Source organism: Leptonychotes weddellii, chromosome 11 (assembly GCF_054177405.1).
Source record: "Leptonychotes weddellii isolate Sample4059 chromosome 11, ASM5417740v2, whole genome shotgun sequence".
In the NCBI taxonomy this organism is placed as follows: Eukaryota; Metazoa; Chordata; class Mammalia; order Carnivora; family Phocidae; genus Leptonychotes; species Leptonychotes weddellii.
In genome coordinates, this window is record NC_138379.1 from 94,327,575 (window position 1) to 94,351,348 (window position 23,774).

General features: G+C 45.4%; 2 protein-coding genes across 2 annotated transcripts; both read left to right on the plus strand.

The window, feature by feature from the left end:
• Positions 1–1,622: 1,622 nt before the first annotated feature.
• MMP8 (matrix metallopeptidase 8) lies at positions 1,623–11,592 on the plus strand. The gene is made up of 10 exons (XM_081799585.1): positions 1,623–1,805; positions 3,582–3,826; positions 4,474–4,622; positions 4,710–4,835; positions 7,151–7,312; positions 7,669–7,786; positions 8,505–8,638; positions 9,176–9,329; positions 10,037–10,140; positions 10,298–11,592. Exons 1-10 carry the CDS (start codon positions 1,668–1,670, stop codon positions 10,399–10,401), a joined length of 1,434 nt encoding a protein of 477 aa, XP_081655711.1. The 5' UTR covers positions 1,623–1,667; the 3' UTR covers positions 10,402–11,592.
• A 3,463-nt stretch (positions 11,593–15,055) lies between these two features.
• Positions 15,056–23,713, plus strand: MMP27 (matrix metallopeptidase 27). Its single transcript, XM_006750938.3, has 8 exons — positions 15,056–15,212; positions 16,026–16,264; positions 17,303–17,451; positions 17,546–17,674; positions 20,278–20,439; positions 20,619–20,739; positions 22,185–22,315; positions 23,133–23,713. Exons 1-8 carry the CDS (start codon positions 15,111–15,113, stop codon positions 23,294–23,296), a joined length of 1,197 nt encoding a protein of 398 aa, XP_006751001.1. The 5' UTR covers positions 15,056–15,110; the 3' UTR covers positions 23,297–23,713.
• Positions 23,714–23,774: the final 61 nt, after the last annotated feature.

Below are 23,774 nucleotides of genomic sequence, written 5' to 3' on the forward strand. Positions count from 1 at the left end.
ATCTCTGCATGTCCACATTCTATTTCCCCTTCAAGGTCCAGCTCAGAGTCGACCTCCTCCATGAAGCCTTCCTTGATTGCACCTCCTCCACCATTGTTTTTTTTTCCCCCCAGACTCCCTTAGCATTTGACCTGAACTGCTATTATTTTTTTAAAAGATTTTATTTATTTGACAGAGAGCGAGCGAGCACAAGCTGGGGAATGGCAGGCAGAGGGAGAAGCAGGCTCCCCGCTGAGCAGGGTACCCTGGGATCACGACGTGAGCCGAAGGCAGTCGCTTAACCAGTTGAGCCCCCCTGGCGCCCTGAGCCGCTATGAGTTTACCTCCAGCGATCTGGTACCCATCACAGCGCCTGACGTATGGTGGGCGGCAGCCAGCGTTCGAGGGAATGCAGGAGTCTGCATGGTGAACATTAACCTGCTGCCCAGATACGCTCTAACCCGGGTCACAGTCTGGATTTTTACAAAGTGTGTGAGAGACCCCAGGAGGGACCCGAACTACTTACCATAGCATCTCAAAGGCATCGCTTACATATTCACACACGTCCTGTATCACACAAGTCGAGCACACATTTGTACACACACCACCACCCTTGCAGAACATATAAATACATGCAAGTGAGCACACGCAAAGACCACGTAGTAACATCATCTCATGCACGTGGAGTCAGAATAAGTGGGAGCAGGTGACAGGATTCTAAACCTGCCCCCGGGCCCCGGACCAGTGCAGCCACCTGGTCTGAAAACCCTCTCCTGAGGCCTTTTCCCCGGGGCACAAACACACCCTCTCAGTCCTCCTCTGTGAGCCGGACCTGGATCCTCGGCTCCGTCGTGGGCCCGCTGCGCGCCCAGCGGGGAGAGCCTGCTGGGGTAGCTCTCAGCTCAGTGTCTCCGAACACCTCACTTGGGACTGAATCCCAGGCACCCCCCAACTTAGCACAAGTCCTCTCACTTCTCTGGATTTGATTTCACCTGCAAAATGCAGGAATGCCAGCATCCCAAGGCCGTGCGAGCGTGTACGTCCGGGACATAATATTCGACGGATTGTTTATCATTATCACCGTCAGCACTGCTCTCTTCGTCCTTCCCGTGGAAAAGCCAGCCTGCAGACTTCTCTCATGCACTGAAGCCAAAACCGCATCCCCCAGAAGCTGCCCCAGGACCCCCACCGGACCCTGCTTGGTGCCCGCTCGCCCCTGCACCTCTCCTCACAGCGAGGGTGGCCGCCCACAGAGCTGCTCGAACGGGGCTCCCTGGTCCCAGGCTGGCTACCGCGAATCCTGCGGCACCCCTGCCTAAGCCAGCAGAGCCTCCGCGCCTCCAACGCGCCGCTGAGCGTTACCCTCAGGAGTCGGCCCCACGCCTTCTCCTCGACCACACAACTTTGCCAGAGTCAATCTCTGACCCAGAACCCCAAGAGCAAAGAATAGCAATTGGCACTTTTTTTTTCTGTTGAAAGACACCCCCCCCGCCCCGTCCTGGAGAACTAAATCACATTATAACGTTGCAACAGCATCCGCGCGTAATCAACCTGTGTTGCCTCACGTTCGCGATGTGGCAACTGCTGAAGACACGGCTTTATAAGGGACCAGAAGAGACAGCAGTGACCAAGCCACGGTCCGGTGAGCTAGAGACGCCCACGAGGGGGCCTACCCAGAGGAAACCAGGATGGCCGCAGCCTTGGCAGAAAAGGCCACATTGAATCTGAGGATACTCCCCCCGCTGTTGCTGCTCTCCGCGCAGCTCGCCCAGGCCTTCCCGGTCCCCGGGGCATCCCCAGAAGAGAAGAACACGCGAATCGTTCAGGTAAACGGACTCCCCGGTAGGTCGGTGCGTGACGTCCGTGTGGCTTGTTTCTTCGTTTTAGTTAACTCAGCCTGAAATGATGTGTGTGTTCTGTTTGAGCTCAAACATCTCGCTTCAGGAATCTGGGGGGTTCCTAGCTGGGCTCCTCCAACTCTGGGGACATACTGCAGCCGAGCTGCCTCCAGCCGGGGACCCCGTTGAGAAGGAATGGTTTAAATTACAAAACTAAGTGGTTTTCTTTCTCACTCACCTAAGATGTTCCCCAGCCATTGTCCATAACCCAGTTACTCCACGCCTGGTGCTTTCTGTAGGGACTTGTCTCTGCAGCCAGAAATCTCAGGTGGACCGGAGAGCACGAGGACGGGCAATTAGAAGGAACTGGAAGTCAATTCCTAGCGCAATGAGATTTCCTACACCGGATTCTGTTTATAAGCAAACATGTTTATAAATGTTCATAAAGCAAAACCAGCAGCTATTTTCCGTTGTTGTACGAAAGTCAGGCCAAATTTTAAAGAAACATCGGAGAACGTGGTCACAAACTTGTCACGCACAATTTCCTTAGCATTGCAGTTTCAGGAAAGCATTGTTCTTTTTGTTTTATCCTTTTCCTTTTTTCTTAAATATCTCTTACAGTGGTAATAGGAATAAGCCCCCGGGGTTAATAGCTAGAGCTCAGTGAGTGTTGACTGCATACAGGATGCCCTGCTGAGCATCTCATTCATCCTCACTGCAACCCAGTGACGGGGTATTATTATTCCCACCTTAGAGACCAAAGTGAATCGTAAGTCCATTAAATGGTGTGTCCAAAAACTCAGTTAATCTGTGGCAGAGCTAAGATTTGAACCCAAGCCTCTCTGAATCCCACAGCCTGTAAGAGTACAAAGTGCTCTGTCCTGTGTCACCTGCCAGGTGACAGGTGTTCCCGGGCTGCTTAGGGCGAGAGAAGCCGTAGAGCTGGCGTAGCAGCCCCCGGAACTTTGCCCCTCCAGAGGTGCTGCGGTGGGGAAAAGGCTGATGCTGATGAGGGTGCTGTTGCCCCAAAACCAGTTTGGAGTTCTTCTTGTGAAATTGTCAGTTCTCATTTGAGAAGCATCAGGGATGGCTGGGACCTGAATTTGTCGTCTTGGCAATTTCCCTCCATCTGCGCATGTCCGTGTCTTAGTGAGGATGATTAGACCTTATCAACAGTAGCGGAAAGATAATTTTTTTTTAAAGATTTTTTATTTTATTTGAGAGAGAGAATGAGAGAGAGCAAGCACATGAGAGGGAGGAGGGTCAGAGGGAGAAGCAGACCCCCTGCTGAGCAGGGAGCCCGATGTGGGACTCGATCCCGGGACTCCAGGATCATGACCTGAGCCGAAGGCAGTCGCTTAACCAACTGAGCCACCCAGGCACCCCAGCGGAAAGATAATTAAAAGAGAATCCACATCGATGCAATTAACACCTGAAGAAATCAATATACACCAGCGCTCTTTATTTTTCATAAGTAGGAACCAGTCTCCTGACTGTGTACTAGGGTTTTGCATGGGGACTTGGACCTCATCCTTTATGAAACACATGTTCTTTTGTATAAACACTAACCGGAGCGCTGGACGGAGGGGCTGTTCTGACCCATTGTCCCTGTTCTCTCAAACTCGACCCCAAATCCGTGTTGTTGCTCCTCCATCAGGTTATTAGCCTGTTAGAAGTCTGTGGTGGCGCAGAAAGGATGCACAATGCCCAGGGAGCCGAAGGTAAGGACACAGGAGGTCCCGTCACGTGTGTCTCTTTGTCCAGGATTACCTAGAAAAGTTCTACCAGTTACCGCCGAAAGGATTCCGGTCTGCGAGGCAGAACAGCTCTAGTGTGATTGTTGAGAAGCTGAAAGAGATGCAGCGGTTCTTTGGGTTGAACGAGACGGGGAAGCCGGATCGCGAGACGCTGGAGATGATGCAGAAGCCTCGCTGCGGGGTGCCAGACAGTGGAGACTTCATGTTAACCCCGGGAAACCCCAAGTGGAAACAAACTAACCTGACCTACAGGTGATAGTTTGAGTTCTAGAACCCGACAGGGGTGTTTGTCGAGCATCTGTGACGTGCCAGGCACTGTCCCAGGATGTGGGATTCATGGGAGACAGGTGTCCCTGCCCCGGAGAGGCCAGAGTCTGGTGTGAAGGAGCAAAGACCCCACAGGCTCTCCTCACCTCACAGCCTGACGCTTTTGTCCTCCTTCTCCAGCAGCCTCAAGAGGATGATGGCAACATTAGGCTGTCTCTCTATGAACTCCATGTAGGACCCCAAAAAAGGCTCACTCACTGCTGGACAGACTAGCCCCACGTTCCATGCCTCCTGATGATGACAGTTAATGATACCCAGTATTTGTTCAACACTGTGATGTGCCAAGTACTGAGCTGAATACTTGATATGTACTTAATCCCCACAACCACCCTATGAGAGGGCTACTATTTTATGATCCTCCTCTTATGAATAAAGAAACTGAGTTTAACGATAGGGAGGGACCTGTGCAGAGGCCACGTCTGTCTGCAGCCTTGACGCCTGCCCCCTCCCTAGACCCCCTCCAGGGCTAGCTCATCACATATACCCCTCACTCCCAAATGGAGAAGCGTGGTCCGCTGTGGCCTGCCCTTCTAAACCATAACAAGTCCTCCTCCCGTCTCCTCATTTTGAAGGATTATTAAGTACACGACACAGTTGTCAGAGACCGATGTGGAAGCTGCTATTAAGGAAGCCTTTCAAGTGTGGAGCAACGTGTCAACCCTGACCTTCACCAAGATCTCTCAGGGAGAAGCAGACATCGAGATCACCTTTGTCCAAGGAGGTAGGCTCGCAGCCGTTGTGCTCAGATTTGCCTTCCCTGGCTAAACTGGGACTCGGCAGGGACCTGAGACAAACTGTCTTGTTTCAGATCATGGCGACAATTCTCCATTCGATGGACCCAATGGGGTCCTCGCTCATGCCTTTCAGCCGGGCCAAGGTATTGGAGGAGACGCTCACTTCGATGCAGAAGAAACGTGGACCACAACTTCAAGCAGTAAGTTAACCAAGGTCGCATCAACATGCAGCTCTGAATATGCTTTTCTCACATCAGAAGCCCCTCCTGCATACATACACACACACCCAAGTTACTGCAACATTTCAAACTCACACAAGCTGATCGTTTTAAATTTTTGCTACCTCATAATGCTAAGTAAATTTAGGTTTTAAAAAAGCCCTTGAGCTAAGTGCTGACCTTGTTTTCCTAGGACAGAAATCAAAAAGCTACAGACCGTGGCTAGATCCTGCCCCGTCCTGTTTGTATAAATAAAGTTTTATTGAAACAGGGACACCCTTACTGGTTCATGCATCACCTAGGGCTGTTCTCACAGCACAACAGCAGAGCTGAGTACTTGCTATGGAAAGCACACGGCTCACAAAGCCTAAAATACTTACTATCTACACCTTCACAGAAGAAGTTTGCTGACCACTGCTTTAGGGTATGTGTTTCTTTGTAATATTCTGAAATTTAATGATGTTTGGAGGATGTCCTTATTTTTGGAAATCCAGAAATAATCGTGTTCATTTGGAAAACTATCCCACTTAGAAAACAGCCACCATGTTTTTCGTCGAGTTATTTCATTTCATAGAACTCTTTTTCAGTGGTTGTTGCTGTAGGACAATCCACCCCTTTCAGGAGGAGACTGATAATGAGAAGAGTCAGACCCTGAAGGGAAGAAGTGAGGATAAGGACAGGTATATGCAGACCACGTGGTAGTTCACAAGGCCACGGGGCAACAAGACGCCACAGAACGCTTTAGAAAATAGGAAAGGACCCTTTTATCTTTGCTTGGAACCTGCTCCTCCCACCATTTTCTCAACATATATGTTGTGAGTGTTTTGTCCACCCAAGTCCTTGTGCTAGGAGCTGTGTGTACCCAAAGATAACTAACACCCCACTACTTTGAATTCCTCTTGCCCTCCCCACTGGTGCACGTGGTCGTCACCTCTTACCTGAACTAAATGATCCAGATGCCCACGTGCTTCCCAAGCTCCCTATATCTGCTCACATTGCACCCCCAGGCCCCTTCCAAAATCTCTCTCTGCTCTGCCCCATGCCGCCCCGTCTTGTCTTTCAGCTGGAAGTGAGGACTTTCTCCTCAGAATCCCAACAGCCTTTGTTTCTCTTTCTCAGCTGCTCTCGTGCCATTCACGTCATTGACGTGCATCTCCCCTTCTAGACTGTGCATCATGGCAGATCCCCCAGGGCCCTGCACAGCGTGCTCCAGGCCCTCAGAGAGGTTTTCTGAGATGCATTCCGGAATGCAAAAATGCAAGGATGTGACAGTCAGGAAGAAAAGTCTTGGAGCACGGTAGAATTTCACTCGGATAGTTATCAGTAGGAAGTTGAACGCTGTCGTCAGAGCACAGGTCTTGCCATCAACCTGGATTTGGCCCCAGCTCGACCACTTACCAGTTGCCAGACCTCCAACGAGATACCCAAACTCTGTGGGCTTGCAGTTCCTTTACTGTAAAAATATTTCTAACAATACTTCACACAAATACTGTGAGGACTGAATCATATCACGCTTCCCCGCATGTAGAAAGTACTCAGTTTTAAGAGGTGGGCATGGAAGACCGTGTGCACTGTGTATGTGGGGCAGCCGGAGTGAAGGGTTCACATCACATGTGTCTGCTGGGCAAGTGAGGGGTTCTTGCACTTGGCCAAGGAGCTTGGGCTCTATCTGACAGAAGTGTGAGCCTTGGAAGTCAGGTTCCCAGCTGGGGAAGGCATTGTGCTCCTAGAAGTTAAAGATGAGGGAAGGAGCAGGGTTTGTCTCATTCAAACAAGGGGGAGGGTAGAGAATCCTCGAAGCTACTTTGAGAACGGGAATCAGGGAGGAGCTGGTGCTGGCTGATGGGTGATCAGGGAGGCAAAGCAGGTCCGTCTGCATCCAAGGCTAATGGCAGCCCGGCAGGCTTCTTCTCGAACTGCCCATGCACTGAGACTCTATCGAAGGGGCTGAGGGCCTGGGAGGCTAGAAAGGGCTGCGGAGCCTCACGGGACTGTGGGGCCTGCCATCCCTTCTCTCAGCCTCAGGTCCACATCCATGGAATACCTGAGTCAGAATAAAGGCAGTATTTCTTGGTTCTGAGATTTGATGAGAAGCTTCCCCCACCTGAACCTACAACTCCTACCTTGATTGCTTCCAGCCTCTCTCTTCAGGTGCCTGAAGGGAAAATGAGAAAGACAGGCATGGCAAGTGCAGTTTCTCCAGGCTCTGTTGGCTTGGAAGCTGCATTTCTTGAGATCCTATTGTCTCCGCCCTTGGACCCACTTGGAGCCACTGACCACACACGCTTGCATTTCAGATTACAATTTGTTTCTTGTTGCCGCCCATGAATTTGGCCACTCCTTGGGGCTCGCTCACTCCACTGACCCCGGTGCCTTGATGTATCCCAACTACGCTTTCCACGACCCCAGCACCTACAACCTCCCTCAAGATGACATCAACGGGATTCAGACCATCTACGGTAAGGTCATCAGAAGAACCCTGCGTACATGGTGAGGCGTGGGCTTGTCTAGGATGTTCTTCGAGAAGAGGGATGGGATTAGGATTTTTAAGTAGAGGGTGGGGAAGGGGGGAGGCACAGAATTCAAATTGCTTTACTTCACAACTTAAACTGGAATGATCTCTGAAAATCACCATTCTGACTTAAAATAATAATAACTTTGAGAGGGCCAAATGTACAGTTACTTTAATGCCTTGTGGGGTAGTCTGGTAGGGTTTCTCTTGTGAAAACCCTTTGCTTTCCTGAGTGTCCGAGGTACTCCAACAGTCACACTACACGGAAGCTTATAAAAAGCTTTGTTGTTGTTTTTTTTTAAGGTCCTTCAAACAACCCTGTCCAACCAACCGGACCGACCACACCCACAGCCTGTGACCCCAGACTGACGTTTGACGCCATCGCCACCCTCCGTGGAGAAATACTGTTCTTTAAAGACAAGTATAAGACTGAACTATTTCTTCCTTTGACTTAACTTACTGGCATAACTTAGAGCTGGATTCTAATCGAGTCCCATGTTACGTACCGCTCAGCTTTTCCTTCGAATTCTGTGCTTGTGCATCTCATCGCAATGGATTGTGTTTTCTGGGTAACTTGAAACATCCAGGAAAATTAAAAAAAAAAAAACAAACCCGCAAACATGCATAAACATTCCGCTGTGGGTGATAGCGTAGCGGACCGGGCTCCAGGTGCTCGGGAACGTCACACGGGGGTTTAGCAGACAGAGAAACCCCATCCTCGCCCACCCACATTCAGTCCAGTAAATGGGAACCATCACGTGATAAGCTGGGGGCAAGTCATCTCACCGGTTGGGTTTTTCAGTCTTCCACTGGCTGCTTTGTGACTGTGTGATCGGGGCCTGATTTACTTGTATTGCTTTTGCTGGAATACTCTAAGTATCCTCAGCGTTTTGTAGGAACGACAGTGAGCCTTGTCAGGGCGTGCGGAGGGGACAGGGCAAATGTCATCATAGAAGGTCATTCCTAGGACGTCCCCTAAAACCTGTGAAGTGCCCAGCAGGTGAACAGCATCGCTGCATGTTGGCTACGGAGCTCAGCACCGCCTCCACGACATCATCCTACCTCCCCGCAGGCTCGTGGGGCGGGCGCTCATGCGGGATCCCGGGTGGCTGCCCACTCACAGCCTTGTGCTCTGCTAGGTACTTCTGGAGGAGACACCCTCAGCTGAGAAGTGTCGAACTCAACTTCATCTCTCTGTTCTGGCCGTCCCTGCCCGATGGTGTACAGGCGGCCTATGAGGATGCCGACAAGGACCTCGTTTTCCTATTTAAAGGTAACTGCCTACGTTTTCATCCTGTTTTAGCTGTCCCTGAGGTGAGGGGAAGACTTCTTTGTGGTCCCTTCCAGGGTGAGAGGAGGTGAGCCCATGAGAGCAGGTACCCTGTCCGGACTTGGTCAGGAGACCTGGGTCGGGTCGGGTCCCTGCCCCAACTGCTGCAGGAGCTTGAGCAGCTAACCCTTCCCTGCTCAGCCCTGCTTTCCCAGCCGTGCTGTTCTTCCTCCCTCGTCCCGGGTCTGACAGTCTCCGGGTCCCCGCGGCTGTGAGAGTGTCTCTGCATCGAAGGCTCGTGACTGAGAAAGTCCCCCAGCTGTGAGGCCCTGCCTGTCAGGCTGAGAGCCCAGAACTATTGGCAGATGCTGGGGAACCACTGAGACTGCTACAGCCCAGTGAACTTGACCACCTTGGTCTTTTAAAGACTCTTGTTCCATTGTTTCTATGATGAATTTACACAAAGACTAATAAGTGATACCACATTATGTTATGGGAACAGAAGGACTTTATCTAAAGTATAACCTGGTTTGTTGGCAGGCTGCCGGTACTGGGCTCTGAGGGGCTATGACATTGAGCAAGGTTATCCCAGGGTCATCTTAGACTACGGCTTCCCAAGCAGTGTCCAAGCGATTGATGCAGCTGTTTACTACAGGAGAAAAACCTACTTCTTTGTAAAGGACCAGATCTGGAGGTAAGGCAAACTATTGTTTCAGTTAGAGATTGAAATCTGCATATTTACCATCTACAGACCACTAACAACCAGCCATCTGAAGATTTTTAAAAACCCAGGGGATCTCTGATAGGCATTCTTTTTCACAAAACGATGGATGTTGCCAAGGCTTTTGAAAGTGTCATTTTTATAAAATTAAAAAGTCTTCACAATGGTCTTGAGGATTCTACATCAGGAAACAGCAAACCTTAATAAGGCACCAGGAAGGGATGCAAAGAGAGAGGCTAATTCTCAGTTAGGAGTTGAATTCTAACACACTCAAGAAAATACTATTCAGATAGCCTACAAAACGTGGTGCCCACATTGGACTTATTACCTCATTATTCGGGGGGGGGGGGCTGGTAGGGGGAGGGAGGAAGAGAGAGAGACTAACTATGTACCCATTAAGGAAATCCTCAGAAAATAAAACCCTTCTTTTGGAAAATAACACTGTGCTAGCCATCAGAAGCCTGTTTCAGTGTTCATGCTACCCAGGTATTTTTTAAATAGGATCGTACACTTAGGTAGAGAACTCTACCATTCTTAGGCCCAGGAAATAAGACAGTATGAAGACCAGATGAGAAAATATGTGTGAAGACACTTTGTAAAGTATATGCAATTTAAAGAAAACCATTGTCGTTTTATACTCTACTGGTTTTAAAACATGGGACTTTTTTTTTTTTCATTAGATATGATAACCAAAGACAATCCATGGAACCAGGTTATCCCAAAAGCATAGCAAGTCTCTTTCCAGGAATAGGAAGCAAAATTGATGCAGTTTTCCAGCAGAACCGTAAGTCGAAAAAAAAACTAATAATAAATTTGTTTAAATTTTTAAAATAACGTATTTGCATTTGAATGTTATTTGGAACAGGCATGGGGTCTTTTCAATTGAAAACATCTGAGATCCACAAACTAATTCAATACTTTATCTTTTTTTTTTTTTACAGATGTCTTCCTTTTCTTCAGTGGACAGATATATTATACATTTGATCTTGGTGCTCACAGGGTTACTAGGATCGATAGAAGCAATCGATGGCTCAACTGCAGATAAAGCTGAAGCAGTCACACATATTTGCATCCATTTTCCGCATGTGGAAGGAAAGTCTAGTTTGCGTAGCCATTTTCCTGGGTCCTATTTATACTTCTCTCGACAATGAGTAATGCTGTTTGCTATCACTGTCCTCATTGGACCTCCCTTCAGGGGAAATACATTTGGAGTATCCTGTTGTCTCCAGGGCTGATTGAGTTCCTATGGATTCCATCTCAAGGGAGGAGATGAAGCCTTCCCTGTCACTTCAGTATTCACTATTTCGTTACTTGCTTACCTGACTTCCAAAATGCTTATATATACCTAAATCTCCTTTATCTGCTACATACAATTCAGCACTGGGTTTTGGTGAAATGTAGAGACCAGGAACAGCGTAAACAGTCCCTCTTGCCTTTACTGAAAATGTAGTACTATTTTCCACTCTTGGAAAAAAAATATTGTTGATCCATGTTGTGGCTTGAATTGTGTCCCCCCAAGAGAGAGAGGTTGAAGTCCAATCCTAGGTACCTATGAATATACCCTATTTGGAACGAGGGTCTTCAAAGATGCAGTTAGTTAGAATGAGGTTATGCTGGAGCAGGGTGGACCTAGGGACTGGTGTCCTTGGAAGAAGAGAAGCAACACAGACACATAGCAGATGAGGACATGCGCACGTGAAGACCAACCTGGGAATGGTGCTTGCAGAAAGCCAACCGTGGCCAGCAGCCACCAGAAGCTGGGAAGAGGCAAGGAAGGATCCTTCCTAGTGCCTTCAGAGAAACGAATTTCATCCCCCCACACCTTGGGTTTAGACTTGTAGCTTCCAGACCTGGCAGAGAACAAACTGGGTTGGAGCCTGTGGAGCTTCCTTAAGGCAGCCCTGGGATATCTACCAGCTGGATACCATACCCCTGCACTTAAGAAAATGAGTCAACACAAAACAACAAAGTTGAACCCTCAGGAAGAATTACTGTCACCTTCCCCAAAAAGGAGCAAAAAGGGGAGGTACCACTTTCTCTTCTGTCTCCTCCCAGCTCTATCCTTTTAGAGTCTAAGCAAATGGGCTAGTGATTGGAACTGTTGTTCCTTATTTCTTCTTTTCCAGGGATACTCAGGAGGGCACACTACCCATAAGTGGGATTTACTGCACAAACCAAACAGTGCTGGGCACAAAATTCAATGACTCTCTTAAATTAAACTAAGCTGAGATGCATACATTTGATAGTGGTTCTTTTCTGTCAAGAGCTTTAGGATTCTGGGACCATAATGGCTAATCCAGACATCAAAATCATTATAATGTCATATTTGCAGTTGTTAGAATATAATGCAGCTTATTACACATTAAATAAGTAAATTTTAAAATATATTTATTACTAACATTCTATTTTTCAGCTCATTTTTACATCTCACAGATAATTTAGTAATTTGCTACCTTATTCTGGTTCAAAAATTAAGTGAGTTCAAAATAGATATATTAAATGACTGACTTGTGATCTATAATTTCTTAAGATGCTACCACATAGTTCATATAAAGTATGAAAACAAATGGCAAATTTCAGTATATTCGCAGCCATTTATTTTCTTGTCAGCATTAACTTTTAGTTTCCATTTACAAAATATTTTGTAAATATTCAATTTCCTTTACAGATTCCCTCAGATATGTCAGCACATTTTTTTCTCCACTTATTTTACAAGATGAGAAAACAAACTAGGATACACTAACATTCATTTATTCAACAATAAGTAATCACCTACATGTCCCAGGGACTGTGCTAGGGAAAAGGAGTGATAGAAATAATTCATTGCATCAATATAACAAGTGCAAACATGAGAGTCAATTTCAGACTATCATATTTTCTAAGACATCTTATGTCCCTTTTTACAAGCATGAAGATGGGAGATTCAGAACACCTGCTAGTTATGCTAGGTTCTTGCCCCAAACCTCATATATATACACACGTTGTTGAGATGAAAACCGAGTTCATACTATTTCTTTAACCATATTTCGCAGAGTCTTAGCAAGTGAACAGCAATGTGAAGTGAAACAAAGAATTCAAAAATTACTCCTTTTTGTAAAGTTCTCTTCTTGACAATATGTGGTATTTTCTGGCTGTTACACTGAAGTTTTATGTGAATTCAAGAGCTCCAAGAATCTAAGCTTAGAATTTAAATAATGAGAGTACTTTTTACCTTGGGTTAAATTTCTTCGAAAGCAAAGGCTAAGTCCAGGCCTTGGTGCAGTTATTTTATTGGGGACATGTTCCCAGGAAGCAAGAGCGGGGAGGCAGGCAGAGTGAGGTAGAGGAGAAAACCGAGACAAGGGCACTATCGAGGTTTCTACGCCGGGCAGCTGGGGCTCGGTGCCAGCTGAACCTCCTGAGAAGCCTAGCCAACACCTTTCACTGTTGAAATCTGGAAGGGAAGGGAGGCCGGGCATTCATCCTTCTGTTCCTTCGTGCATAGGGTGGCTCTAGGCTAACACTTGGGAGGAAAGCAGAAAGCATGCCAGAGGCATCTCCTACATCTTTGCTGATGGACGATTAAAATGATGGGAAATTGGAGAGGTCTCCTCTGGAGAAGTTTCACAGCCCAAGAAAGAAGACTTATACATACTGACACTGACCTATGTTAACACCTTCTCCCCACTCCTCTGCTGCGATAAGACCCCAATATCATTTGAGGTCGTAATACATCCAACTAACAATACGTTTTGTGGTCTTGCTTATGACCAGGTGTGGCCAGTGTTTAATTTCTTGCCAAAATGCATATGCAGAGTGTTGTGTGCGCTTCTGGAGAGGGACTGGGAGCTTGCTTTCTCTGCCATCCTCCTTGCTGCTGCCTATAACGAAGACACAACCATCAGAGCCTGAGTAGCCACCTGGAGACCACGAGGCATTGCACGGAGAGAGCAGCGCAACCAGGTGGAGGCGGCCCGTATCCTCGGGGGTGGGGGGTTGCCATATGAACCCTGGGCTGCCCCATCTGTGCTTCTTTTAAGTGAGGGAGAAATAAGTTTTTATTTTCTGAATCATCTGTTAGTCTGAGTTCTCTATTCAACCAAATCTTATCCCAACTAAAGCATCACACGAAACATCTGAAACCTACCTCACCTCCCTGCAGTGAAGGTCATCTCATAGGGCTTCCAGTCAGCTCTCTGGTCTCTCATTCTTAAACAGATTGCACAGCACAGAGTCTCTAAACATGTGAAAAAACCTCCTAACATGAGAAACAGGCACCCAGAAAGAAACTTTGAAGAAATATAGACAATTCTTGGAGCAAAAGAAAATGTCAAGATAGACTTAAAAATACTATACATTCTCAAAAGATAAGGTATATTCTACATCCAAACACCACTAGCAAAATGCAAGAAAATAAATAAAATATTCAGAGAATTAAAGCTCTTGGAACCTAAAAACACAACTGGGCTGGAAAATAATGTTGGCAGAAAGTAGTAAAAGAAATATCAGGAGCACGGAGTTTCAGTCCACGAGGTCCAACAGATGTGTATTTTAGAAAAGGTAAGGGAAAATAGAGTGGGAAGAAATTATCAAAGAAACTACAGAGGAAATTTTTCTTGAAGTTTTCATAATGAAAGGGTCTGCTTACTGCCCAGTAATGTTAATGCGAAAAGAAAAAGGAAAAAAGAAAAGAAAACCACATCAAGAGACATCATTATGAAATTTCAGAATATCTGCATAAAGAGAACATTCCTAACATTTTTCAGAAGAAAATACATCAAGAATCAGAATGAAAGACTTCCCAGCAGCAACACTAGATTCTAGAAAACAATGCAAGCGTGCTTCTAATGTCTTAAAGAAAATTTATTTTGGTCTGAAATTCTGTAGGCACACTCAACCAGGTGTCAAATGGAATAAGGGACATTCTTAGGCATGAAAAGATGGAAAACATTCATTTTCCTTGTACCCTCTACACTGTCCGCCCCATCTCCCTCGGCCATCTTCAAGTATATTGGCGTCAGTCGGCCAGATCTCCCAAAGCTCATCTGGGCTCTCCTACCTGCTTCCTTGGGCTCTCCACACACCCCCTGTGTCATCCACATCCTACCCATTTCATTCTTCAAGAGCCAGCAGAAGCCCCACCTGGCTGAGCCGCTAGACCACACTCATCAGCGGCGATCCTACCTTTGGCTCTTCTCACGCTCTGGAATCTTCAGTGCACATTTCGCCACTCGCCTCAGTTTCGTCTGGCATTAATTTCTGTACACGTCTGAATTCCCCAACAAGATTGGAACAGTGTCTTACTCATGCTTCAGTTTATGGTGACAGGCAAATAGCAGGTGCCCAACACACATGGGCTGTTTATCCTAGTTCATTACGGTAATCTGACTCCTGATTCAATTGTCTTTTCGTGATACCTTTCTATCCAAGATATTCTGGGGTTTCGTTCAAAAGAAAATTACTTCACAATCTCTCAAGAACTTCGAAGATAAGAAGAGCTCCAACTTTGCAAGGACAACAGTAACTTGGACGCTGGCTTCCTATTATATTCAATTCAATAATGAACAGTGATTGTGTTTACTCAAAAACTGCAGATCATGATTGCAAAATCAAGTTAACCTAAGGGGAAAAAAAGCATATCATGACACACTTCATGGCAAAAGTCCTTTTCTGGTATTAATTAAATGATGATACAAGCCAATTCATGCCACGTCTTACTCTTGTTTTCTAAATTCTGTGGAAACAGAAACAGGCTTCAACAGAAAAGAGAGAGGAATGAAGAGCCTTTTGCTTCAATTTTTGCTCCTTATAACGTTTTCTTCTGCATTTCCTACAGACCGAAAGATGGACACTGAAGAGAACATGAGGCTGGCGCAGGTACTGTCTCAATACATGTTAATAACGACTATCAATAAAAAATGAATTTTATTGTCTTGGAACCTAAAAAGACAGCAAATTCCTACAAAAGATTCCAGTACTTTCCCCTAGCTCTAAGGACACCAAGTAACCATGTACGGGGTGGAGGGTGGGGGTAGGGGTGGGAAAGGAGGATTTGCTGCCATTTCAAGCAATGGGTCCAAGTGAAGACGGAGGGAGAAGAAAGGGGACAGCCCTGGGAGGAATGGAGATCTCTATATAAGAATGTCCATACCAACCAGGGGGACCCAACTACAACTTTAGGTCCCCTTACCCCTACGTGCATGACAAATACTTTGCCTTGGAGATTCCCTCTAAAAATCAGTCCAGTGAATTTGCCATATTTGGTTACATTAATTAAACTGGCAAAATGAACAATGACATATCTCTTTTAGAATTTGTTTTAAGGAAACACCAAAATGAAAGTAGACGTGTAAGCTGTGTGATCCTTTAACACACAGAATCAGCTGATTGTCTTCCCTGGCGGGTTTGGAGTTCCTCCCGGGAGGAACTCCCTGGAGGTTTGGAGTTTTATAGGCTCTGGGGTTTGTATAATTCTGGTCACACACAGCTCAGCCACTTGTTGAGAACTGAAGAGGCAGGATGACTCTGCTTCCTTCCTTTCTTTTTTCCTCTCTCGCTCCTTCCTTCCCCTCACTACTTACTTCTTTCTTCCCACCTACTGCTGAAAAGGATTTCAGACGATTTTGTTTTATCCTGAGATATAGATTTGCTGTCCTGTAGTTTGTGTCCTTTTTTTGTCTCTTTGGTCAGGCATATCTCAACCAGTTCTACTCTCTTGAAATAGAAGGGAGTCATCTTGTTCAAAGCAAGAACAGGAGTCTCTTAGATGGCAAAATTCGGGAAATGCAAGCATTTTTTGGATTGACAGTGACTGGACAACTGGACTCAAACACTCTTGAGATCATGAAGACACCCAGATGCGGGGTGCCTGACGTGGGTCAGTATGGCTACACTCTCCCAGGGTGGAGACAACACAACCTCACATACAGGTAATGCTTCTGCACACTCTTTCCCTCCTAGTCCCCAAACACGGGAAGACAACAGTTGACTGCACCGAGCACTTCCTAGGTGCATGGCCCTTCGTGGGTCTCATTTATTCCATCCTCCCCATGACCCTGGGATGTAGGCACCACTGATGGGACCACCTGAAACACAGGGACACTGAAACAAAAGGTTATTTACCATCGTCAAGTCTTACCAGCAGACTGGCTCTGGCAGATATGCTTTAATCTCTAGCCTCGGCCACTTGCTTATAAACTCAGGACCAGAAACACAGCCATCTGATTGCAGCTGGTTGAAGGTACGGCTGGAGTATGCTCAAGAGAAAAGGGGAAGAGCCTGGAGCAACCCGTTCATGTTAGAGACACTTGTGGGCGAGAGTTATCAAATCTCAGGTAGACCCTGGGTGCAGTGTGGAGTTTGCCCCCAGGCATCTCAAGGAAAGGGGGCTGAGGTGTGCTTCCGACTGGAGTCGGTGCCCTTGACTGTGGCTCTCAAGCCCTCCTGGCAGGTCCCGAAGTGCTTCTCATAAATCTTTCTTCACTTCAGTCTTAGGGGTTAAAAATAGCTTTAGCAAGATAGGGAATATAAACCAGAGGGAAATCTTTTCCTGAGTAACTAACTCTTTAAAGCTCTTAAGGGAGACTCTTCATATATGACACATGCATAAGACTGATTTCCACAAGCCATCTGAGAAAGCAGATCTCCATTCCTGTACACAGCGAGCACATACCTGAGATTAATACTCTCGCTCTCAGGATATGATCTTAGGAAAGTCACTGACCCTCTCTGAGTCTCATTTGTTGAAGTGTTATTATACTCCCTGATGAACAGGGCGGATGACAGGATTGGATCACACAGCATAGGTAAACGTGCTTTATTTAAACAGTAACGTATTATACCAATCCAAGAACAGCACGATACTATCCGTTACTGCAGCATATGATTTATAAGAAAGGATCTTTTTGTCTTTGTGTGCCTACATGCATGTGTCATCACCAACTGATCTATTTTGGTGATTTGTGAAGAATCATAAACTACACTCCAGATATGGCACGAGCAGATGTGGACGAGGCTATCCAGAACGGCCTAGAAGTGTGGAGCAGAGTTACTCCACTGACATTCACCAAGACTTCCAAGGGGATTGCAGACATCATGATTGCCTTTAGGACCCGAGGTAAGGTTTCCAGCAGAGAAAAAAGTATGGCTATTTCCATCTCAGGAGATTTGGAGAGGCTGACATTTTCTTCCCCCTGTGAACTGTATCTCAGTCCATGGCTGGTGTCCTCGTTATTTTGATGGCCCCTTGGGAGTCCTCGGCCATGCCTTTCCTCCCGGTCTGGGTCTGGGTGGAGACACTCACTTCGATGAGGATGAAAATTGGACCAAGGATGGAGCAGGTGAGCCCAATTTTCTTCATGAACCAAATTTTATTATTCTAAAGAATCCCTGAAATAGCTTTGCAATTAGTTTCTTTTTGCTTCTCAATTTCCCCAGTTTCCATATTCCAAGATGACATTGATGGAAGTGTTCAATATCTATTAGATAACTGTGCTCGTACAGGTCAGGGCCTTATCCACACAATGCCTTCCTACAGATGCTAATCCTTGCATGATCTGAGCATTCTTCGTGTACTTGCACACTCGTTCATACACCCACAATGCCTGAAGGTCCACTGTGGGCCTGGAACTGTGCAAGGCATTGGACAGACCACAGAGTTGTCCTGGACAAGTTCCAACCCTGCAGAGCTTCATGATCTTGTATGGTGTGAGGCCCAGACCACACACCACCCCGCAAGGCAGACTGTGCTATATGTTGCACCAATGGCAGAAGTCATCTCTGGCTTCAGGATTGAGGAAGCCTCTAGGCAGGTGGTAATTCTGAGTTAGTGATTGAAGGATGGTATTGTGGGCCCGTGGCCCCTAGAAGGTCGATCTGAAGGCATGAACTTACTCTTCTAACACTTGCCCACCTGCCAAGGAATTAGACCCTAATCTTTGTTCAACCTATTCCTTCAGACCAAGTGAGTTGATTTTATTTCTTTTAATATGCCTGCCTGGTACTAAAATAAGAAAATTTTTATTACTTTTCAAACAAAAATCAAAACTTGACTATAGTAAAAATACGTGCATCCAACAAAGGAGCAGGCTCAGGAGACTTTAGGGTTCTCCCCACTCCATTTACTGTCATTGACAACAGTCACCTTGGGTCTGGTATCTGGTTTCCTGGGTCCCAGGAAAGCAGCTATGAGTCTCCTGATGTGTGGTATATAGGATCACACAGTTCAGTCCTGACCAAGTAACTCCAGAGAGTCTGTGGGTCAGTATTTGTAGTTTCTGCAAATCAGCACATGATAGATACTCTACAATTTTGGTAAATGAAGTCAATCAGAAATCCTTTACTCAACATCCACCATGACCCAGGCTCTGTGATATAGAGTACATGATAGTGTGCGAGACTCAGACCCTGCCCTTGAGGGGTTTATAGTCTAGGGGACACACTCAAATGGCAATTAAAATCAGTATGACCAACATTGGGATAAAGGAAACTATAGCAATGTAGTAGGAGTGCGTAAAAAAAATTGAACCCAAACACAGAGGTCAGGGGAGGAAGTGATACCAAACCTGAGTTGAAGGCTAAGCAGGAACTCAGAAAGCAAAGTGGAGTAGACAGTGCTCCGGAAAGAATAACCCAACCAACTCAAGTACCAGGGTTGTGGCAGAAATGGTGGACAGGATCCAGACCATGTAGGGTCTGAAAAGCTAGCATAAAGCTTTGGAAGTCATTGAGATGACCTGAGTTTGAATTCTTTTCAGAGTCCCTTGTCCCATCTTGCCAAAAGCACACCCAGCAATACTGACAGCCAGACAAGGGGCACCAGCAAAGGTCAGAGCAGAAAAGCCTAAAGGACCATTAAATAATCCCTGGTCATTCCATGTTTATTTTGTTCAAACATCACTGGACAAGACTCATCACAGAAGACTCAGCCTCTTCTTTAGGATCCATAGGCTGAGTTGCAAACCCATGGACAGTCTTCTATTTAGAACCTAACAGACTAGTGGGAGAGAGAGAGAGATAAAAAGGTGGTTTCACCATGCGTGGTGAGACTTCCAATATGGGTGAATAGGAGGCACATTTAACCATTCCTCCATCCAAATACACACCTGGATACCCAGCAGCAGTTATTAGGCATCCACTACTGATAGGCAGTTCAAGAGTCACCGGGAATAAAAGGTGGCCAAGACACAGTCCCTGAAAAGATGCATCACTTCATGAAGGAAATAGTCAGTGCAGTCCCTTACGTGCTATGACAGAATTAAACACTGAGTCTCTGGAAACGCAGAAAGGTGCATTTAACTCAGCCAGGAAAGGAGGGGGCAAGTACGAGAAGCCTCATGGAGGAGATGATTCTAGAGAGGTTTCCTGAGCAACGAGTAGAAGAACTAGGCAAACAGGGGTGGGAGAGATAATATTCTGGGTAGACGGGATGGAGGTAGTAAGACATAGAGACTAGGAGGAACATGGCACAGATGAGAGATGCAAATGATTGAGTATGGTTAGCTCATGAAGTATGAGAACAAAATATGAGTCTGGAAAAAAGGCAGGGACTAGATCATGGAGGGCCATGGTAAGGTGTTTGGACTTGATCCTACAGCCAATGGAGAACCTCTGAAGGATACAAGTAGGAGAAATGTGATCACATCCAGTACAGCCCAGCAACAACCAGAAACTGGTGGCTTCTATTTTTTTTTTTTTTTGTATTATCTATTTCTCACACACCTGTTTCCTGCCATTTGCTTGCTCTGGATCATAGTTCTCCATGATATGACTAATACCAATTACTAGTGTTGAAATATTTCCCAGATAAATGATGGAGCATATAAGAATTACCCACTCTATGGCAAGCCTTTCCTTCTCTCCCCTTAGTTACTTCCTAATCTCAGATGCAACCATTCTTCTTTTGATTGACCCACATACCCATGTTTTTCCTGTTTTTGTTAAGGATTCAACCTATTTCTTGTGGCTGCTCATGAATTTGGTCATGCACTGGGACTCTCTCACTCCAATGATCAGACAGCTTTGATGTTTCCAAATTATGTCTCCCTGGATCCTAATAAATACCCACTTTCTCAGGATGATATCAATGGAATCCAATCCATCTATGGTGAGCAACCTCATAAATCTGAATATACGTGAACTAAATAGGAAACTTTCCAGAAAGGAAGTGAAAAAATCACTTCTTGAAATATCACCATGAAGAAAATATCCACTTGGGTAAGATCCTTCTGTAAGTATTTCCACATGCCTTCTTAATTCACTGTGCTATTTCTTTTCTCATCAAAGGCAGTCTACCTAAGACATCTGCTAAGCCAAAGGAGGCCATTGTACCCCATGCCTGTGACCCTGATTTGACTTTTGACGCTATCACCACCTTCCGCCGAGAAGTAATGTTCTTTAAAGGCAGGTAAACCCATTCCCTTAAACACCTCAACTTCCTATGAATATTTTTCTTTTCAAGAGATTTGGAGGTAAATAGGGAGGAAATCATGGGGATAGTGAGAAAGTGATCCTTTTCCTTTTCCTTTTATAACCGCCCATACTCTTTGAATGTTTTACTATGTGTATATATCTCTTGCTTGTTTGATAAATTAATTTTTAAATGTTCTTAAGCAAATTTTTTAATTGCCATTGGATAAGAAGGTGAAGTAGAGTCATTTTCAGTGACTTCTTAGCTAAAATAATACACCAATCCCAGTGGTCCTGGAGCTGACCTATACTGTTTCAGGAGCCCATGGTTAAATTTGGGGGAATTTTGTAAACCACTTCACATCACTTCTATAGCTTGAAACTGGCCATGGTTGGAGTATCTACACCCTGGAAATCAGCAAATGATAAAAGTTAGGTCTTTTTTCTACCAAAAGAGCCAGCTGGTAAACATGAATGACCATGATTCCTTCATGTTGCATCAGTGAAGTCTTCGCTGTAGTAGGAACTCTCTTCTCTCCCCGTGTATAACTTACTGGACTTCAGGGGCACCTGGGCGGCTCAGTTGGTTAAGCAACTGCCTTCGGCTCAGGTCATGATCCCGGGGTCCTGGGATCGAGCCCCGTGTCGGGCTCCCTGCTCAGCGGAGAGTCTGCTTCTCCCTCTCCCTGTGCCTGCCTCTCTGCCTACTTGTGCTCTCTCTCTCTCTCTGTCAAATAAATAAATAAAATCTTTAAAAAAAAAAAACTTACTGGACTTCAGTTGCAACATTTGTGTTTACCACGACTGTATTTTCAGAACAAAGGATTGAGACGTAGACCGTCTCACAAGTATTGGGGCACCAGGAAAGAATATTTGAAATCAGTCCCCTTCCACCCACAGCTACATACGACACTCGGATGACATGCTACCACCACGCTCTGCACCGCAGAGGCTGAGGCCACTTGTCAGGGACATCAGAGAGGGGCGGCCCAGCGTAGGAAGAGCTTTTTGAGTCTCATTCACGGATTCAGAAGTTTACAGCCAGAGGGGAACATCTCAGGAAATATTTTACCCTGCAATGATAATACTTCTTTATTCTAGCAAACATCAGACCAAAAACTTTTTCTTAGATGCTTGGTGTTGCCTTGGAATTTTGAGTATTGCTGATTTGGCAAAAATGAGGTCATTGAGCACTCAGAATTGAGATTTCTGTGGGTAGGTTGCTACTCTAAGTTCCCAGGAGAGTGGGCACAAATGCGTGTCCTTTGTAGTCACAGGGTAGAAGTGAGCTCACAACCACCTACACTGGCTGAGGAAAATCGTGTGAATGCTCTAAATTATTTGAGGAGAATGCTAATCAATTAAATAAAAGACAAGCCTAGGTTTACAGTGTTTCCACTGGAGTATAGGCTGTTTGTGGAAAGTGTCTTTTGTTCATCCCAGGCACGTATGGAGGATCTACTATGATATCACTGATGTGGAATTCGAACCGATCTCTTCATTCTGGCCGTCCCTGCCGGGTGATGTTCAAGCCGCATATGAGAGCCCCAAAGATAAGATCCTAGTGTTTAAAGGTAACTTTGCCCATCACGATTTCTCTTCTGTCTCTGGAAGCCTGAACTGATTGGTGGGTATTTTGGGGTAAGAAACACAATATTCGCACATGGGCCAGATGGAGAGTGCTTCTGCCATGACCATGGGTTCCTTCAAAAACAAAACTATCCAGGGGTTCTCTGTGGCTGTGAAGACAAACATCATCCCAACTACACGGGAGCTAAAAGAAACCTGTATGGTAAAAACTAAAAAACTATCTTTTTTTCTGCCAAATAAAGGGAACCCATCCCTCTTTTATATTCCTGTTTTACTACGGTTGTCAGATTTAGCAAATAAAAATACAAGATGCCTTGAATTTCAGATAAGACACAAAATTTTTTATTATAAGTATGTTCCTTGCAATGTTTGAACATACTTATACTAAAAATGAGTCATTGTTTTTTTGAAATTCAGATTTAACCAGAATCTTATATTTAAGTTATCAATGCTATTTTTATATGGATTTCATCAGATTACTTGCCTTTGAGAATACTTGGGGGCTGAAATCTAGGAGAACATGTCCAAGCATAGTTGACTGTTTTGTCAAGAGTTAGAGAAATAATCCAGTGAAACCAAATGACATGCATACCAGTGAGCATGCTCACTCTTAACTATTGGGGTGTGTTATTTGTGTAATTGTAATGATAAAAGCAGCTAAAGAAGGCAGTAAGAATAAATGGGGACATGAGACAACTAAATCCTGAGAGACGAGGCATCTAATTATTTTCAAATTTCTTAAGACATCTATTTTTCCCTCTGGGTATTAGATCAGAAGATAATCACTTTCTCTCTTCCTAGATGACAACTTCTGGATGATCAGAGGATATGCTGTCTTGCCAGATTATCCCAAACCCATCCATACACTTGGCTTTCCAAGACATGTGACAAAAATTGATGCAGCCCTCTGTGACCACAGTGCCAGAAAAACCTACTTCTTTGTGGGCATTTGGTGCTGGAGGTAAGTTTGCAGACAATCAACCTCTTCATTTTATTCTGCAGAAAACATCCACATAGCACCACTTTAACACGGGCAGAAATAAACCTAACCTATAGTCCTCTTAAAGTCAATTATGTGGAAGCCCATCTTGGGTAGATGACATCCACCAAACAAAAGAATGTTTCAATGAGTCCAAAGATCTTTCTCCAACATTAAAAAAAATAAAGATAATTTTGATGGATTCCTGTCTTATGGTCCATATATACATGGAATATTACTCGGCCATCAGAAAGGATGAATACCCAACTTTTACATCAACATGGATGGGACTGGAGGAGATTATGCTAAGTGAAATAAGTCAAGCAGAGAAAGTCAATTATCATATGGTTTCACTTATTTGTGGAACATAAGGAATAGCATGGAGGACATTAGGAGAAGGGAGGGAAAAATGAAGGGGGGGAATTGGAGGGAGAGATGAACCATGAGAGACTATGGACTCTGAG

What these genes read in the sequence shown, in the direction of transcription:
- MMP8 (XM_081799585.1), top strand. Translation starts at nt 1,668, where the DNA reads ATGGCCGCAGCCTTGGCAGAAAAGGCCACATTGAATCTGAGGATACTC. An exon ending in CAAACTAACCTGACCTACAG is followed by an intron (nt 3,827 to 4,473) that starts GTGATAGTTTGA and finishes CTCATTTTGAAG; the next exon opens with GATTATTAAGTACACGACAC. An exon ending in ATACTGTTCTTTAAAGACAA is followed by an intron (nt 7,787 to 8,504) that starts GTATAAGACTGA and finishes GTGCTCTGCTAG; the next exon opens with GTACTTCTGGAGGAGACACC.
- MMP27 (XM_006750938.3), top strand. Translation starts at nt 15,111, where the DNA reads ATGAAGAGCCTTTTGCTTCAATTTTTGCTCCTTATAACGTTTTCTTCT. An exon ending in GATTGCCTTTAGGACCCGAG is followed by an intron (nt 17,452 to 17,545) that starts GTAAGGTTTCCA and finishes ACTGTATCTCAG; the next exon opens with TCCATGGCTGGTGTCCTCGT. An exon ending in GTAATGTTCTTTAAAGGCAG is followed by an intron (nt 20,740 to 22,184) that starts GTAAACCCATTC and finishes TGTTCATCCCAG; the next exon opens with GCACGTATGGAGGATCTACT.